Consider the following 17,714-nt stretch of genomic DNA (forward strand, 5'->3'; position numbering starts at 1 on the left):
TAGCCTTGCGACCTCGGCAGAGACGGTGCTAGAAGATCTAGAGTATTTCTGAGACACCTTAGGGGCTGCCGACGAATTAGCCCCTGAGGGAACCTCGACAGAGCCGGTACTATAAGATTTATGGTGCTTGACCAGCTTCTCTGCCCCTTCCGCAGGATTGGTTCCACCACAGGTCTGTGTGTGGGAAGGCTTAGAGTCACAACCTGAAGCCAGAACCCTCAAGGGTGCCCCTAAATCCTGCTGGTCTTAGATCTAGCCCAAGAAGGGGGAATCTCGAGGGTAACCCCGGTACGTATAGTCGCCTTGAGGGGTACCTCCAGCCGTGACTCGGTACACTTCATTCCAGATGTGGAAACCTCGGGGTTGACCCTGGTAACAGCCGCTGAAGTACTGGGCCCAGTTTTGGCCCACAAAGGGGGAACTTCAGAAGATCCAGTTTTGGCATCCCCTTTGCAGGGGTCCTTGGAGGAAACTCTGGGTCACCTGTTCAATCCCTTTCAGGACATCTCAGGGATATGCCTGGTAATAGGGCCACTTGAGCCCCTCCCAGAACCAGAAGACCCCGGGAAGGAGTACCCACACCAAGGTGCCATGAAAAGCAACAAACTTACTGGCTGTTTCCTTTTCTCTTTAATGAACTGCTGTAAATGTGGTGGAGGAACGCGTTGAAACACCTCCTCCCACATAACAAGCCGACGATGAAGTGCCCGGACGGAGAGGGAATCGCAGTAGAAGCACAAGTCCCGATGGTGTTCCGGACCCAAGCACTCCAGGGAAAGAGAGTGGGGATCCTCCCTCGCGAAACTACGTTCCACGAAAAGGACACGAAAGCCCAAACGCTCCGGCATAGACAGATGAAAAGATGACTGTGGAACCGGAGCAGGAATGAAGGATAAGCGAACAAAAAGAAAAAAATTCCCAGTGATGCAAATGCGTCTCACCCAGACAGTGCGGAGAAAAGGACTGAAGGGTGATGCGCAGGACAGAGCTCAGTAAGGCGGGGCTAGTCGCGTGCTATGGCCCCGAATAAAAATAAAAAGGACAAAAAAGTGTTTTTGATGATATTAAAAATGCTCTGGTCCAGTCCCGAAGGACGGAATGTCCCAAGAGGACGGGACATAGGGGTATCAACAAACCAGGGACTTGTTACCTACTACCACCTACCAAAAAAACAAAAGAAATCTCTCTAAAAGAGAGCCCAACAAACAACAGCACCTGTAGTCTACCTCGATGAGACGACAAGCCATGATGAGCCAAGACCTGTGCACAACAAATCTAACAAATGATGGACCTATCACCCGAAGCGCTTACCTCATTACAGAACACCACGATGGCTGCCCTCACCATGACAGTGACACCATTCACTAAACTACATGAATCTCTACAATACACTTTGAAAGACCAAGCAACCTTACAGGCCGTGATCCACACGAAACTGATCGACCTCAAGAGTTTTAGAACCAAAGTCCATGAAAGACTAGACAGACAAGAACCTCCCTGATGTGGCAAAACGGATGTGACCTCGCACGACGAGAAGAATAAAAATTCCTGATGGCAACAGTTATGGAAAAATTGCAAATAGATGCGAAACCTACACCTGGCGCCAAATAATTGCAATTAAGAATGGGTACCTCATACATTACAGCCACGCGACCATCCAAGATCACAAGCCTGTGAGACACTCCAAGAGCACAATAAGTTGGAACCTCCACCAAATGCACACAGAGCATCGAACAGGGATCTGATCCACCTTCCAGACAGGAGGAGACTCCAAAGGGGCCCACCTTCAACACACGAGCCCCCACTCGACGTGCTTGCACCAGGATATTCTGCTTAGCGACACCTCGATCTTACAAGCAACAGAAATAATTGAGGTGACCACTTTCACAGGACCCAAACCATCACTGCCCAGATAACAATCAAACACGTCCCAAAACAAGAGACAAGCAATTTGTAATTTTCAGTAATACAAATAGAACAGGGAAATACCATCAGCGACCAACAAACCAAGCCGACCATTGGGGAAAAAAAAATCCAAAAATCAACCTCCCATCAAAATAAGATCCAACGGCTCTCATGCCTTCCTAAGAAATCTAAGCATGCCACCACCACAAGGAATATCAAATGATGTAAGGAAACATAAGGACAATGTTTAAACCAACAGGGCCAAGCCCCACTGACGATCAGGAGGTCATACGTGTGCAACAAAACGAAGCAATGAGCTGCTCTCTGACTGCTCAATAAACCAAGATGATCTAAGCGACCTTGTGGACGCAATAAATGACCAGGAAAAGCGCAAACAGCAGAGACAACCAAGAGCCTCTGAAACATTCAACTGTTCTCCCAGACCAGCAGGAAAAAGTGTCCCCACACCAGCACACCTACAAGCCCAACCAAAGGAGACAACTTTATGACTCTGGAAGCGAGGCGTAAAAGAATGCAAAAAAAATGGGGCACTCACACCACCATCCGCAAGGAATGAGCCTAAAGAAATCCCTGACATGAAGAACAAAGAGAGCGTCCAACTACGACCAAACACAACCTGATAATGGTGCAGGGAATCTTCCAAAATAACGACGGATTCATCCTAAACTGCAGATCTGTGCTGAAACTTCACCTCAGCACCCATCTGAGACACATGACAGACGACATAATAGTAGTTTGTTAACGAAACAAGAATGGACTGGGTGGTCCTCCACTTGAAAATCAAGCCTAGCGAAAGAAGAGCTGCTAGAATGAGCAGAAGACATCCTACGACTTGGCTTTGAAATCCTAAACTAGAAGCGAGCAGATCATCCCGCCTAAGTATCCCTCACACGAAGGTCATGCGTCGGACAGGCCATTAGAATCACTAACACCACAAAACGTTCAGAGATGTCAAGCTACGTACCCACCAAGAATCAGCATCACCCAATCTACGGCTCAATCAGGGAGGAGAAGAATTGCAGACAATTTTGAAGATTGGTCCTGGCAAGCAAAGGCCCTGCTCCCTGCCCCTCAAAAATCTTTAGAGTCAAGATCTCACAACCAGAAACCACTTGACAGTTGCTTCTTGGAACACACAAGGGTTTTCTCACCTCTTTAACAGTCAAACTCCAGGGTTAGAGAACTAGGATTTGTGTCTCCCGGAAACCTGGTTAAGAGACAACCCTGTGTGGGATGGATATGACTTAGCTGAATCGCGTAAAATAAAGGCAACAAAGGCAGTCCCTTCTCAGGCTTGTTAACTCTTGTAAAAAGTCATCGGGCCCATTTGTCCAAAAAGTTCAAACCCTGAACCTCTGCGTACAATTATTGTTATTGGGAAAAACAGAGTAAATTATGATCATATGCAACATTTACAATAGCATGCACAAGTTCAATTAGGAACAACCTCGACAAAATCATGTACCTTGTGGATGGATGTTTGTGAAGCCGACAATGACCCCTTCCCCCACCCCCCACCCCCCAATCCTGTGGTGACTTAAACATGAGGCTCATAGATGACAACGGTACGGCCAAAGATAGACAACTGCAACCACAGACCGCAACCTGCACATGCAGAATGGACAGACTACGGGGGACATTCCAGGTTAACACATGGCATAAAGGAAGATATTCTGCCTGCTTGGACTACGCCTTTGCATCCCTGAACCTCCTGCAAGTCATATCACTGTTTCAAATCAGACGGATGTCCACCAGCGATCACAACCTCCTTGCAATTTCCTGCAAGACTCACATAGAGAGTCACACAGCCACATTTGATTACAAACTGCAGATCAGCCAAGGGGGAAAAAAAGACAAATTAATCCCCAAGACATCACCAGAATGACTGGAATGCTAGACATACATCAAAAAGAATAGAGACAGCGTAAACTACACATGAATCCAAGGGCCCTTCATAGATGGTGACAAACACCGCCTTAAGTCGCGGCACCTAAACATCACACAAGTTGCGGAAAATTGCTGCGGGAAGACCTGAAAGAATTAAAAGATAAAGAACGCTCCAGGAATGTACCAACAAAGAAAAAAAAAAGGAAACAAAAATACAGCAACCGGCTAATTGCGCCCAAAGCAACGAGGGCACAACAAGAAGCAGAAACAATGTTAAAAGCCATTAGCAATAAAAACACCAGAGGCCTATGGGAACTACTTAACATGGGGCAGGTTCCAACAAGCCTTACAAGCCTCGAATGTCTCAGAGGAAGCATGGGTAACATTTCACTAAGCACTTTACCCAACCCAACACAAACGCAGCAGAGCACAGGCCAACAAGGGTGCGTGGCTATTCAATTGCTCACTATCTAACATCATAATGGCAATCAAGAAATTAAATCCATCACGCGCACCAGGCCCTGATGGACTTACCAACATCATGCCGAAAGCACAGTACCCAATGGGCAGAATTCATATTACTCCTTTTCAACCAGATCAAACGTACAGGAGTGATCCCACCATCCTGGAAACGTGCCATTATTATTCACATTTTCAAAAGAGGGAACAGAGAAGATCCCTGAATCTATCGCCCGATAGCCCTACTGGACGTCAAAGGAAAAATATTTGGTCCATCCTCCTGCGACACCTTAACAAATGGGCCTCTAATAATGACAAGTTCGATAACGGACTGGATTTGTGAAGGGAGTGGGAACATCGCTGAACATCATCTTCAACATATTAAAACTTCAAGCCATCAAACAAAATATGCTACTACCTAGCTTTTATCTTTCTGGAGGAGGAGGAGGAGGAGGAGGCGGCGTTCGACTGTCAATAGTGCGAAACATGGGGCTGCCCACAAGAACTTTTGAGCTCAAACCTGGCCATGTACACCGACAACAATTTAAGTAAGACTATCCTAGAAAGGCGAGCTCACAAAACAAATGCATACATACCATGGGCTCAAACAAGGCTGCCCTCTAGCAGCGTCACTATTCAATCTATACATATCGGACAAGCAATCCGATCAAAAGGCGGTCAGAGCCCATCCACCAAGACTACAAGGCGAAGGGGCCCTCTGGTTCCTCTACGCTGATGACCTGGTCTTCGTAGACAAAACCCTGAAAGGTCTACATCGCAGATTGAATACCTCCCTACAATATACCACCTACAACAACTTAAAAATAAACTTTCATAAAACCCACATAATGGAACTAGCAACTCTCGCAAAATGCCCACAGGAGAAAAAAGAATGGCTTCACTGGAAATTAGCTGAAGAAAAGATTGTCAAAATCAACTCTGTAATGTATCTGGGATTGCTCAACAAATCAAGAAATGACACTGAATGGCACACCGCTGTGCGCCGTCTGCTGAAGCAGATGAGCCTCCCCACCCTGTGAGTGATGACTCAGTCATTAGAGTGGCTTCTACTGCGGGGATGGTGAAGGTCTTCCCCCTTAAAGAGGTTTTCCCCTCGACCACCACTGCAGAGAGAACGAGAGCTGGTGCGACAACTACCAGATCTTCCCATTGTCCGCTGGCCTGACATCACTGGCTGTTGAGCCACTCTTGGATGGGAAGCATGCGCAGACGCGCATATGGAACTAAGTAAATGCAGGACGCCATCATCCCTAACAGTTGCTTGGCATTGCGTACTGTCACTTCCCAACTGGCTACATAGGAGGGATCTGAAACAGCATTGTTTTGAACCCTCTCGGAGGGGAAAACGAGGCTGTCTTTTGTCCGAATTAGAGCCCCTGGGAACTGTTTCACTTGACTGGGGTCTAGGCTGAATTTCTTCTCGTTGATGGAGAATCCTTGACTGAATAAGAGGTCTATTGTCTTCTAAGTGTTCAATAGGCATGTTTCGTAGGACTCCCCTGTCATGAGCAAGTCGTCGAGGTAAGGGTAAACCGGGATGGATAGTCTGCGCAGGTGTGCTGCCTCTACTGCCAGTACCTTCGTAAACACCCTTGGTGCCGAGGCAATGCCAAAGGGAAGCACTTTGAACTGATGGTGCTTGTCCTCTATCATGAACCTTAGGTATTTTCTGTGCGCTGGCAACATTGAAATATGAAAGTATGCATCTTTCATGTCGAGTGTTGCCATGTAACTGGCTGTAAAGTGACCATACGAAACTTTTGAGGCTTGACAAACTTGTTCACTGGGTGCAAGTCTAGCACAGGGCGCATGTTGAGATCCTTTTTGGGTACAAGGAAGTACACTGAATAAATACCCTTGTTTACCTGTAGCATAGGGACGGCTTCTATGGCGTCCTTTCCTAGAAGGATCTGTACCTTGCAGTAGGATTTGTAGGTGGTCTGACCGTCTTTAGAACCAACTGGTCAGTTATCCCATCCCAATGCGATAAGGAAAGATATTAAATGCCCCCGACCGGGGTTGCATAGGAGGGGACCTGGATCTGTAGGTCATTTCTGACCAGAGGCCGGGGCACCTCTGGGGTTGGAACCTCATCCTCTACCTTTCCCACGCTGCTGTCCTCTGGGTGGATAAGTGGCAGAGGTGTTAGAGTATTGTCCCGAATTCCAGTTGTTTCCTGCATTATACTGGGTCTGGGGAAAACGAGATTGCCCGCGAAAGGACTGGCTGGGAGCCGCTTCCTCTCAGAGGATAGGGTTTCTGGGTACTCTGTTGAAGTGACTTGAGTGTCTCATGCTCTTTCTTGGCTGTTTCAAGAGCATCGTCCACTGCCTTACCAAACCGGTTTGTTTTCTCAACGGGTTTGTTAATTAGTGATTCTTGGGTCTCTGGCTTGGCAGCGTCCAGAGTGTTTTTGAACACATTCTGGTTCTGGGGTCAAATATTTTGCTAGGAAGCATGCAGGCTTTTCATTGATTAGTCTTCTAGAGATTTATGAGGCAAAAGTCATACCAACGTTGCTCTATGGTGCTGAAGTTTGAGCTTGGCGGTATAACAATCTGAACCTAGTGTAGAAGTGTCGTTTGATATCCCTCCTTGGACTACCTACTTCCGTCCCAGCAGCACTATCTGGAAACCAAGTTAACTGCTGTACATAAGTGTCCTGAAGATTGGCAAAATGAACTTAATTTTAAAAGTAGGTTAGTCCGCTGAGGGAACTCTGTTGGGAGACATTAGACATTCTATAGAGGCAGACATTTTGGCCTGTAAATCCATTTCCATTCACAAGTTGAATAAAGAGGCCTCCGTCTAGATGTTAAAACTGGGTGTCTCCAAGTAATTACCAGTTCACAAAAAATCAGCATCTCCGATTAAAGATCACTGTATGGAATTGCAACTGAGCAGCAGTCGACCTGGCCACCAAAAGAGTCTCTTGAATATATACAGTTCACTGGCTGACGGGGCTGGGAATCAATAGTTATCTTAATGCTTACCCATACAATTACATTGTCAAGACGTTTATGCGTATCATAATAAACCAGATGCATGAGCTTGATGACACCAGGAGAGATGTGGGGGACCCTCGGGCGACTTTCAGCTGTCCATTATGTGGTATGGAGGGAAATGAGACAAAGCATATAATGATAGGAGGGTGTGAGACGCTCAATGTTTGCACTAAAGATTTTAGGGCACATGGCCAACATATAGATCTCAGTTTTCCCCATTTGTGGTTTAGATATTTAAGGGAATGGTGTAACCCCAATTTTTTATCAGACGAAAATGTGGGGGGAAATAGTGGCAATATTGTGTGATCTCCATACATGATCTATGGTGGGTATCGTGGTTCACTTACCAGTTAATAGGACCTGGGCCACTTACCAATATGATGGCATCAGACCAGAATTCTTAAATTGAAATGTTTAATATTGTATTAAGTGTTGTCATGATAATTTGAAATTATTTATATTGTGATTTAAAGGATATCGATTGTTGATATGGTTAGTGCTATGTGTAATGTGTATATGATTGGTTGCAGGTTTACTGGTGTATAAAAATCCCTATGGTCTGTATTATACTATATGAAATTAAAAATAAAAAAATAAAAAAAGTCTTAACCACAGAGTCCTTTATTACTAGCCAATGGCTAGTGCGAATATTGAGACCTGAAAAAGGCTCAGATTCCTCATTACAATGTAGGCATTAAAGCCTGCAATTCCCAGTACCTTGAGTACATCTTATATGTGGTCAAAGGTGCAGTGCTTTGAAAAGTAGACAATTCTGCAAACTATGTGCTAATTCAACCCTCCTTGTGAGAGCAGACTGATACAATTCCAGGGCTTTTGCTGACCATATTTTGTGTCTAGGTTTGCAGTCCACAGACCAGCTTGCATATACCATGTACATCCCTTTAGAAGAAGCACAGTGTGCTTCTGCGATTCCTTTGCGCCAGTGACTACATTTACATGTGCTTGTAGAATCTGCTCTTCTGATGTCCATGGAAAACTGCTTGTAGGTAACCAGACAAATTATCTGTTCTCTTTTCTTGCATCTTTTTGTAGAATCAAAGCTGGGTACGATAGGGGGCAGAGTTGCGTGGCAGATGGTGTAGCAGCAGCTAGGTGCTGATCCGCCCAAGACCGAGGGCCCATGAGAAATCGGCACGGAAGGCGACCGAGCTGGACCACGGAAACAGAATCAGTGCAGCGGTGAATCCACGTGGCATCAGAGGACGAAGTCTCAAAGTCCTGAAAACCCTGCAAAGGAAGATGCAGACTAAGGAAAGGAGAACGGCATGGAGAAGTACACCTGGCAAAATGTCAGCCTCAGCAACCAGACGGAACAGTCTGCAGTGAGGCAGTGTGGAGGAACAGTGGCTGCGGAAGAGACTTGGTAGGTCAGGGTAGAACGAGGGGGTGGAACTAGGGCCAAGAGCGGGGATCTGATCGTAGACACAATCACAATCTATGAGCAGAGGAACAGATACACTCTTCCCCCCCCTCCCTCTCATGGAGTTAAGGCCTCGACCACCAACCCATCGATCTGCAATCAAAGCAGAAGTGGAGCGAGAGGCATGCTGCAACCTTAAAAAAGGACCCCCCCCCCTGTTAACCAAAACCAACTATACAAGCCCTAGAGAGAAGGTGCTGAATGGAGACTATTACAGGGAGGCACTGCAAAGTAAGGGACAAAAGAGACCGGGTCGCACAACGCATGGCGGAAATTGCCTAGAAACCAGAAGGCGGTTTAAAAGAGTGCCATCCATGCTGTGCCTAAATATGACCAGGAACTAGGCCAAAGGCAAAACATTAACCCAACAACCTACAATTGACGTATGCACAACAACAAGTTGGCCAAAAGCACAAGCATTGGAGACCAGACAGATGGCGACAATGGAGACCAAGTGAAACTCAGAATCCCAGGCTACCCAGGATACCTTGTGAGCCATACACGAGGCAAAGACACAGTTGGAACAAAGGATTGAAGCAGTGGGATTGGATGCCGGTCTCCTGAGACGGGACCTTCAAAAGGTGTAAGTGCGGGAAGTAGTGGAAGAGTGGATATTCGCTGTCGAAGACATAGTGACCACCCCCTAGCATGACATTCAACCTATGCTGAAAAAGACAACAGATGGAAAGTATTGACGAAGTAGAAGGAAGCTCAAGGCGCAACAACCTACGTCCGAGTGGACTATAAGAGAAAACAGAAATTCCTTCCATGGAACTGTTTCTGGAAGATTGGATATAAAAAGGTGGCTAGGACCACAAGGGCGGACTACATTTTTCTCCATTGTAAGGGCACATGGAATGCCAAGCAGGGAACGACTAAGTAGGCGCCCCGCCAAGACAAATTATTGCCAAGCTGTTAAACTACCATGATCTAGACATGATCTTATAAAAAGTGAGAAAGAAAGGAATCCTGTAGTACAATGGGGCAAAGATTGCTATATACCTCGACTTCACCAAAGCAGTACAAAAAGCGCAGCAATCCTTTGACGCAGGAAGCGGAGAGAAAAAAACAAAGTGCCCACAGAAAGTCTGGTTTTTCAAGCACCCTACAGATGCATGAGACTGGGCAGAACCAGTCAGCCCACAACAATGGAAAAAGCTGAAAGGGCAAAATACGGACAAAGTAACAGGTGTGACCTCCATAGGGGAGAAAGGAAAATAGGCCTGAAATTGAGAAACATGACTGGAGAAGAGTGAGGAGAGGGTAGAGAATTGAAAGGAGAGGAATGGCTATGAATAGATGTAAAGAATGAAGGGGGGCATTTGTATTTCTGCCCCCTATATGGTAGGGTAGAGACACAGCACTCCAGCCAAGGTTCTCTAGATGGTAGCCATGGACGAGCAACCAAGGCTTAAGCTCTTAGGAGTGGATGCAGTATGGTTCTGAAGTACAGTGAGTCCCCCAAGTCCCCACAAAGGAATGTCCACACAGTATGTTATGTGCCAACACAGCTCTTGTGTGGTATCACACTTAGACTTTAGATTCCTTTAAAATGCATCAACTGCTGGCAGTTTATAATAGTATGCAAATCATTCAGTAAGGTGCATCAGCATAGATGAGGAAGACAGGCAGGTTAAGGTTAAGTAATGGCAGAATGCTTTCTTTGGATATAGATGCACAATTCTGAAATGAGGATCCCCAGCTGGGCAACCTGTAATAAGAGAATTAACAGGCCAAGTTCATAAATGCTCAATAAGCCTTGCTTCTTGGTTAAAATGTTCAACCAGCCCAATGTACCTGAAGTGGAAGAGTTTTGACGGTTCGTAGACTGTATCCTTCGAGGGTGTACTCCCTTTTAACCAGGTGCCACTGAGCATTGAGAACCTTGAGGAAAAGGGGAACACTGGTGCTGATACAGCAGCTTCGATCTTCGGGCAGCTCTTCGACGATCGTTTCCTCAATGATGGAAGTCCTGTGAAGGTGAGATGTGTGTGGTAGACCTCGATGCTAAGTGTTCGGTGCCGCAAGTAAGAGAGTGGACTTGGAAAACCTTCTGCAGTGATGGATGCAGGCGTGGTGTCGAGAGTCACAGCCACAGTCCTCTGGCCTATCGGTGCCTCAGCCGCAGCACATACCCCGAGATAGCTTCGGCGATCAGTAAACAACCACGAGATGGACCTCGGATCTTCACTCGGTCTGTGTCCTCGGGACGTCTGTCAGCTTCAGGTGGCAGGAAACCCACCATCAGACTTTCGTCAGTAGCCGGCAACCTGGACTTTCTCCAGTGGGACAAAGTGGTCTGGAGTGATGGCAAAGGAGCCCTCTTTCAAATGTTCTGAGGCACTGAGGATCTTTCTCGGCTCTGGGCATCGAAGAACATGGTGTCAAGGCGTCCCTGCTTCTGGGCGACATGATTCGACTTGGACTCCACCGGTCACAGAAATCTTCCAAACCCCGGTCGACGCCAATGGACTCAGACGCCACGATGTCCAGGTGCTTTGTTCTTCCCTTCTCTGGATGTCAGACTCACAGAACTGGCTTCTAGGGTGCCTCGAACAGCAGTTTTTGCAAGATGGTCCCTCGTAGCTTGGGGAAGAGGTCTCCTAGCCGGGTCCTCTCTTGGTTCAGTCCACAACAGACTAGACAACTCTTAGATTCCATCGGAGGAAACAAAGCAGCAATCTTCTCCTTCAACTGGGCTTGAAGGATCAGCTTCAAGTTTCAACTTCACCTTCTGAACAAATGGGTAAGTGAGAGATCCCCAGATATACACATCTGTCCCTCGTTCACTCTGGCTGAGCTAGGCACAGCCAACCAAATCAGGCTCACAGGCATTCGGGCCACTCACTTCCACCCAGACACCAATAACAAGGAATTTGGAGTGGAGCAAGCACCCAGCCTTTCAGCACTCCACAATGTATTTGTGTCCGTTTCAGGCAGGGCTGTCTCATTCATTGTGTCTCACACACAGAAACCAGATACACAAACTATAATGCATGTTGATCACACTCTATTCACAGAGGTCCCACCCCAAGGGTGTACGCACAACATTCAGTCACTGGGAAGGCTCCAGCCAGTCCCACCTAGACTTCCCCACAATACCATATATGGTTCTTCCACTCAACAGCCAGTCAGGGGAAGGGACAGAGTCAGGGCTTTCCAGGACTTTGGGAAAACAAATTAACAGGCATTAGAAACCAAGAGGCCCCAGGAGCCATCTTGCCTTCTATCAGGGGTCCACTGACTCCTATGGCAGGGCATGGGTATCTTAAAACGGAGGATACTCAGAGCTCCTGTCATATCAGCATGAAGCTACCACCAGCCCAGACCCTGCTCTGTGGGAAACACACAGGTGCCCAAAAACATACACTAGGGGTAGAGGGTTGCCATAAGGGTATCCCAAGGGTCTCTGTTCACCACAACCAAAAAGAGGCAGAGCTGCACTGCCAGGGGTCCCAAATGGACTTTTGTGCAGAAAGTAACACAGAACACACATAAGCGAGTACAGGACAGGGAGGCCATGTCCCTCCAATGCATTTCCAGCATCACAATAGACGAGACTTAAGTGGGTGAAATGTGTGGGTCTTCTGGGAAGAGCGGTCAGTGCGCATGCCCGCCCCCCCACCCCACCCCACGCCTTGCAGATCCTAAAGCCCTTGTCGAGGGCTGGAAAGAGCAGTAGATATTGGGGTCGACAGATGCTTCAAGTTGAGTGGGGGGCAGGTTATGGGGTTTGAGGGTTAAGGGGGCAGGGGGTGGGCATGAGGTCAAGTAAGATTACACAAGTTAAGCTACACATTTTGATTTTACAGGGCAGGGGGTCGGAGGGGGGGGTCTCACATCTGGGACACACAATACAGATGGACAGAAAGCAAACCTAAACAATTAACGTAGAAAGGTAAAATGCCCACCATGGAATGTTATTGGCCTAAATTATTTAAGAGGGGCCTGGTGGCAAAATATCTGACCAGGTAGAAAGCGCAAATACTACTCCTACAGGAAGCACACTGGATGGTTTGCGTGCAGATATCCTACTATACGGTAGAACACGCTGTATAGTATATGGGTTCTAGAGGAGTAGTGATCCACATTAACCAGACCATTGCATTCCAGCTAGGTCAAGTGGAGAGAGAGAACAAGAGGGATGCTATGTGGTTGTGACAGGGAAGCTGTGGTTGTGACAATCACCATACTGAATGTGTATGCACCTACACCACTACGACTGGAATTACTTAAGATACAGGCAATACTGGCAACACATGGGGCTGACCCAACTATAGTGGGAGGGGACTTCAATGACGTTCTGCACGTATGGCTAGACAGAGGTCTGCTGAGAGAGGGAATACCCAGGGGGGAGGAAACACCAAGCTGGCAACCTTTTCGGAGGAAACTGGATTCGAGTACATTGGGTGAGGGATGCACCCAGATGAAAAACAGTTCTCTTATTACTCTGCGGCGCTCGTGCCAATGTCCCACTTAGACTACTTTTTAGTTCCATGTAATATCACCGGGAGGGTAACAGAAGCGGAAATACTGCACAAGGGTTATATCAGATCATGCCCAGTTATATATTACAATCAGAGGGGAAGGACTCATGGGTCAATGGGAATGGAGACTAAACTCCTACCCAAGAATCGCAATATGGGGAGAAATTAAGGACTGCAGAGAGGAGTCCTTTGAATTAAACGGGGGCACTGAATAGTAGCTGCACTCTTTGGGAAGCATATAAAGCAGTCACTAGGGGAGGGTATAGGCGACAAAAAGGCACCATAGGAAAGAGAGAAGAGGAAAAACTGGTAAGGTTTCTAAGCGGGAGACCTATAGAGACCTAAAGAGGCATAGAGAAGGACAACAGAATCTAAAAGTAATGCTAAAAGCCGCAAGCAATACAAATCAGTGGCGATGGACGAGGCAAATAAGGCGTACTCTGCCACGAAAGCCAGAGTGTAGGGATTGGGGCACAAAAGTAGACGGATGCTCGTATGGTTGGAGAAAAGGGAGGAATCCTCCAAATGGGTTAGGGGCATAAGGAGTGAGGGGGGAGAGGGGGGCGTCTATACACAGTGGATAAAATAGTCCATGAACTTGCAGACTTTTACCAGGAGCTTTACAGCATTGTGCCATGGCCTTCTGAGAATTAAATTAGGAGATACCTAAATGGGGTAAACTTACCAATGGTAATTAAGCAAACGCAACAAGATATGGATAAAAAGTTACGGTGGAGGAAAAACAAGAGGCCATTGAAAGCATACATCCTGGAAAGACCCCAGGACCGAATGGGATTCCAATCGAATTTTGGAAATGCATTGGAGACAAGGAAGCCAGGCCAATGTTGGAAATGTTTATGGGAAGTCATGCACAAGGTACACTCCCCACTAGAATGGCTACAGTAATGGTAACACACAAAGGTAAACCCAACAATCAGTGTGGCTTGTACCACCCCATATCTCTGCTGAAGGGAGTGGCTAAGGTCCTATGAAAGATATTAACAAGATTAGTGGGGGTAATAACTAGGCTAATAGACGCACAGGAGTGTGGTTTTGTCCCAGGAGGAGCAACAAGGAGGAACCAGAGACGGGTACATAATGCTCTACTATTGTCAGAATCATTGGAGGGTCCTCAAGAAATAATGGCATTAGAGTTGAGAAGGCCTTTACAAAAATACAGAAGGGAGCGGTAGTTACTCCCCTTCCCTTGCCCACTATTCAGTAAGGCATGTGGGGGGACGGGTTAGGACAAATGTGTATATGAACAATAATATGACGAATACTGTTGGAATATGGAATTTTTAAAATAAAAACTGCTTTATATAAAAAACAACATCAGGATGCATCAACGGCTTGGTTTCCCTTTTTGGTGCTTTAGTTTCCTTTTTAATGGAGGGGAATGGCAAGTATCCCTAGCCTCCCCACCCTCCCTTGCATGGCAGTCCAAATCCTGATTGCCAAAACATAAACCTGGTAGTATGGAGAAGGCAGTTCATCAAGTGCCTTATTCTTCCTTAGTTGAATATAACAGAGCAAGTACTACTTGAGGTGGCACCCACTGGCTCGCCCACCATCATTGAGCTCCAAACAATAAATGTAACATTCAGAATGATAATGAGTTTTGCACTCATTCCATGTCGCACCTGTATCATTACTCTACGAAACACAATCATGATACCACAGTAAATAACACAATTCAGTAGAGGGAAGATGAATGCACAATGGGATTGACCAAGGGAATAAAACGTCATTGTAAAACTGATTTATAAGGCATCGATGAGTAGTACCACGTGCAAACATGTGCAGTACAAGTGGTTTACCATTTTTCAGAAGGTTCCAACTACTGTAGGCAAACTAGCATGTGGAGGAACAGCAATGAATACAGGATCATGAAGACAACAAAGTTCACAGAGTACGTATTTAGCTCAGGCAGGTCTGCAGGTAACCACAAAAGAAACCATCACAAATCTATTTGTAGTATTGCATCTTGCATTGCTTACCCCAGAAATGGTCCACCTCGGTTTGCTCGCGAATCAAAGTCTCATCGAGTACTGTGGATACCAATGATGTATCGCTGAGATGGCTGTTAAGACTACTGTGACTAAGCAAGGACGTGTTGGATAGGTTTTTCCTTGGAGTGTGATGTATAGTAGCAGTGGACTGTTTGTTTATATTTCGTTGCTGCTTTGTAGTTCTGAAGAAAGTAAAAGCCATGTTTATAAATATTTCATATTAACACGTTTACATAACTAACAACGATGGGTCTCATTATCAATGTTATAAAAAAATAAAAGATCACATAAAAGAAATGCAAGCAAGAACAAGTAACATGTTGCTTTTTCTGTCATTTTAGTATTCTTAGCACATTGGTTCCCTATTACCAACTTGAAGGTAGTGAAAATACATTGTGGCAAAAAATGAAATGCAGGAGAAAACTATCAAAAATATATGAAGTGGAGTCTAGACCATGCATGTGTTCTGTGTACAAGTTACCAAATGACCCTCTAACAAAGGGCACTCGGCTCACTTTTTCCAGAGGCTACACACCATACAGCCAGCTAAACAAGTGCAGATTCTACATCAGATAACTATGTTAATTGGATTTTTTTAAAAAGCGATAGACGAATGAAGCTAATAGTTAACTGTAAACGATAATTATCAGACGAGGTAGCCAGATCCTTTGAACATGGTAACTTGCTAGATCAGTTAAAAAGAAAATTCATTAGGTGCCACAGTGACTGAGTTGTCAAGGAGGCAGTGTTGCAGATTCTGCAACTGGAGGGTAAAGCGCTTTCACCCGTTAAAATAGCACCAGGTCACCGAGTTAGCGGGACAGATCTTGCGCAGCATCACCAGCTGATAAGTGATGGGTCGGAGGTGCTTTGGAGGCAGGTGCCATGGGACAAATGAGGGCTCGCTGAGATGGATGAACAGGAATAAGGTGTGGTAAGCCAAAGTTTGCAGATGCATGGGGATCAAAAACAAACCTTTCTAAACAAAACATTTCCGGCAAACTAGGAATGGCAGTGAAACATTTCCCACTTTGAGACAACAAAGCATGGGATTATAGAGCAAACAACCATTTTAAGAAAATGAAAGATTTATTTCTCAAGTGCACTGACCCGACCCGCAAGGCCCACATCACTACCACATAGAGCAATGTGTGTCACAGGATCACCATCAAATGAGATTAAAGACACCAAGCAAGCTTGAAGTATTTACTATCTGGGAAGAGATCAACAAGAAAGATGGCAAGTAGGGGATTAGAAAGATTCTGCTTGCAGTATTCATAATTACCATTATGTATGGTTAGCAGTGCTGATTAACAACTAGGGGGATTTGCTATAGTGGCCGATGGTCTGAGGATTAGCAATGGCAAATTTATGCTGCATGCTGACCCACATACCCCCACAGATATGAGCCATACCTTTTCTTTACCGGCACCCCTGCAGTCAAATAAAAAAAACGCTAATGCACGTCACCATATTCCATCAACCCAACAAGCATCCACAGAGATCTGAAGAATCCTGCTCCCTCATCCCCACGGGCACATCCCCACCCTCTACCAACACCTTAACTCTGTAATAAGCCACAGGCGTCCCCTGCATTTCTCCCTTAACACCCCACAACCACTCCCACCCCCCCCCCCCAAACTGTACCTTCAAGCACAATCACCAAGCAGCTATACCATCACTCTCTAGCTAGCCACATCCCTCTCGGATATTCCCTTACCCTGCCTCACTTAAGCATACTCCATCCACCCCTCCCCACCTACTCTCCTCAATCTACACAGAAAGCACCACCTTCTCGCCATTACAACCGTCACATATCCACCTTCCACCCACACAACCCCAGAGATCAAAGGCACATGGATGGTAATAGAAAAGGGCAATAGAGGGTGGGGTGGGAAAAAAGGGGACGAAAAGGTCCTGTGGTTTATTTTGGAACCAAAAAGATCTGTGGTCCAATTCCCCCTAGGACCCTGACCAAAATAGACTGAACATTTTTAACACCCTGCAATTCAGTTTCCTTATGAGCCAAACAGGGGCACGCTTATCAGAGAACACAGGAATATGCAATTTGGCAGCAAATTGTAACAAGAAGATCCACATTCTAATCCTGGCTTTCCAATAGGAAAAGAATCCCCCTTTACCTCCTCAATGTCTTATGAAAGTTTAGATGCTGGGTCATTTATACTTTTTCTGTATACAAACAGGGTCAACTACCCTTTCCCCGCCCAGGTTTAATCTATGCATTTTAGACCTTTACACATCCATATTGTTTGTACACTTATAAGAAACAGGATTCCCTAGCAATGATGCTTTTACAGTGTTGCAAATGAAAAACGTTGTCAAAATGATATAAAGATCCGTCTGTGGATAAAACATTGAAAGAACACACTTGACCAATGTAGGCATCAAAGATTAGTTGATGTCTTCTTACAAAGTCATTGATCGAGTCAAGCATTGTGCTGTAATACTTCTATGA

General features: G+C 45.9%; 1 protein-coding gene across 10 annotated transcripts in view; it reads right to left on the reverse strand.

Annotated features, from left to right (window-relative positions):
* Window positions 1-17,714, reverse strand: part of SUN1 (Sad1 and UNC84 domain containing 1) — a 1,235,850-nt gene that overhangs the window by 1,033,541 nt on the left and 184,595 nt on the right. For all 10 annotated transcript variants that reach the window (XM_069647232.1, XM_069647226.1, XM_069647231.1 and 7 more), the window contains one exon: window positions 15,227-15,420. In XM_069647232.1, coding sequence (XP_069503333.1) covers window positions 15,227-15,420 — 194 coding nt within the window. The remainder of the gene's footprint in view (window positions 1-15,226; window positions 15,421-17,714) is intronic.

Source organism: Ambystoma mexicanum, chromosome 2q, assembly GCF_040938575.1.
Source record: "Ambystoma mexicanum isolate Mex_15411 chromosome 2q, UKY_AmexF1_1, whole genome shotgun sequence".
NCBI classification, from domain to species: Eukaryota; Metazoa; Chordata; class Amphibia; order Caudata; family Ambystomatidae; genus Ambystoma; species Ambystoma mexicanum.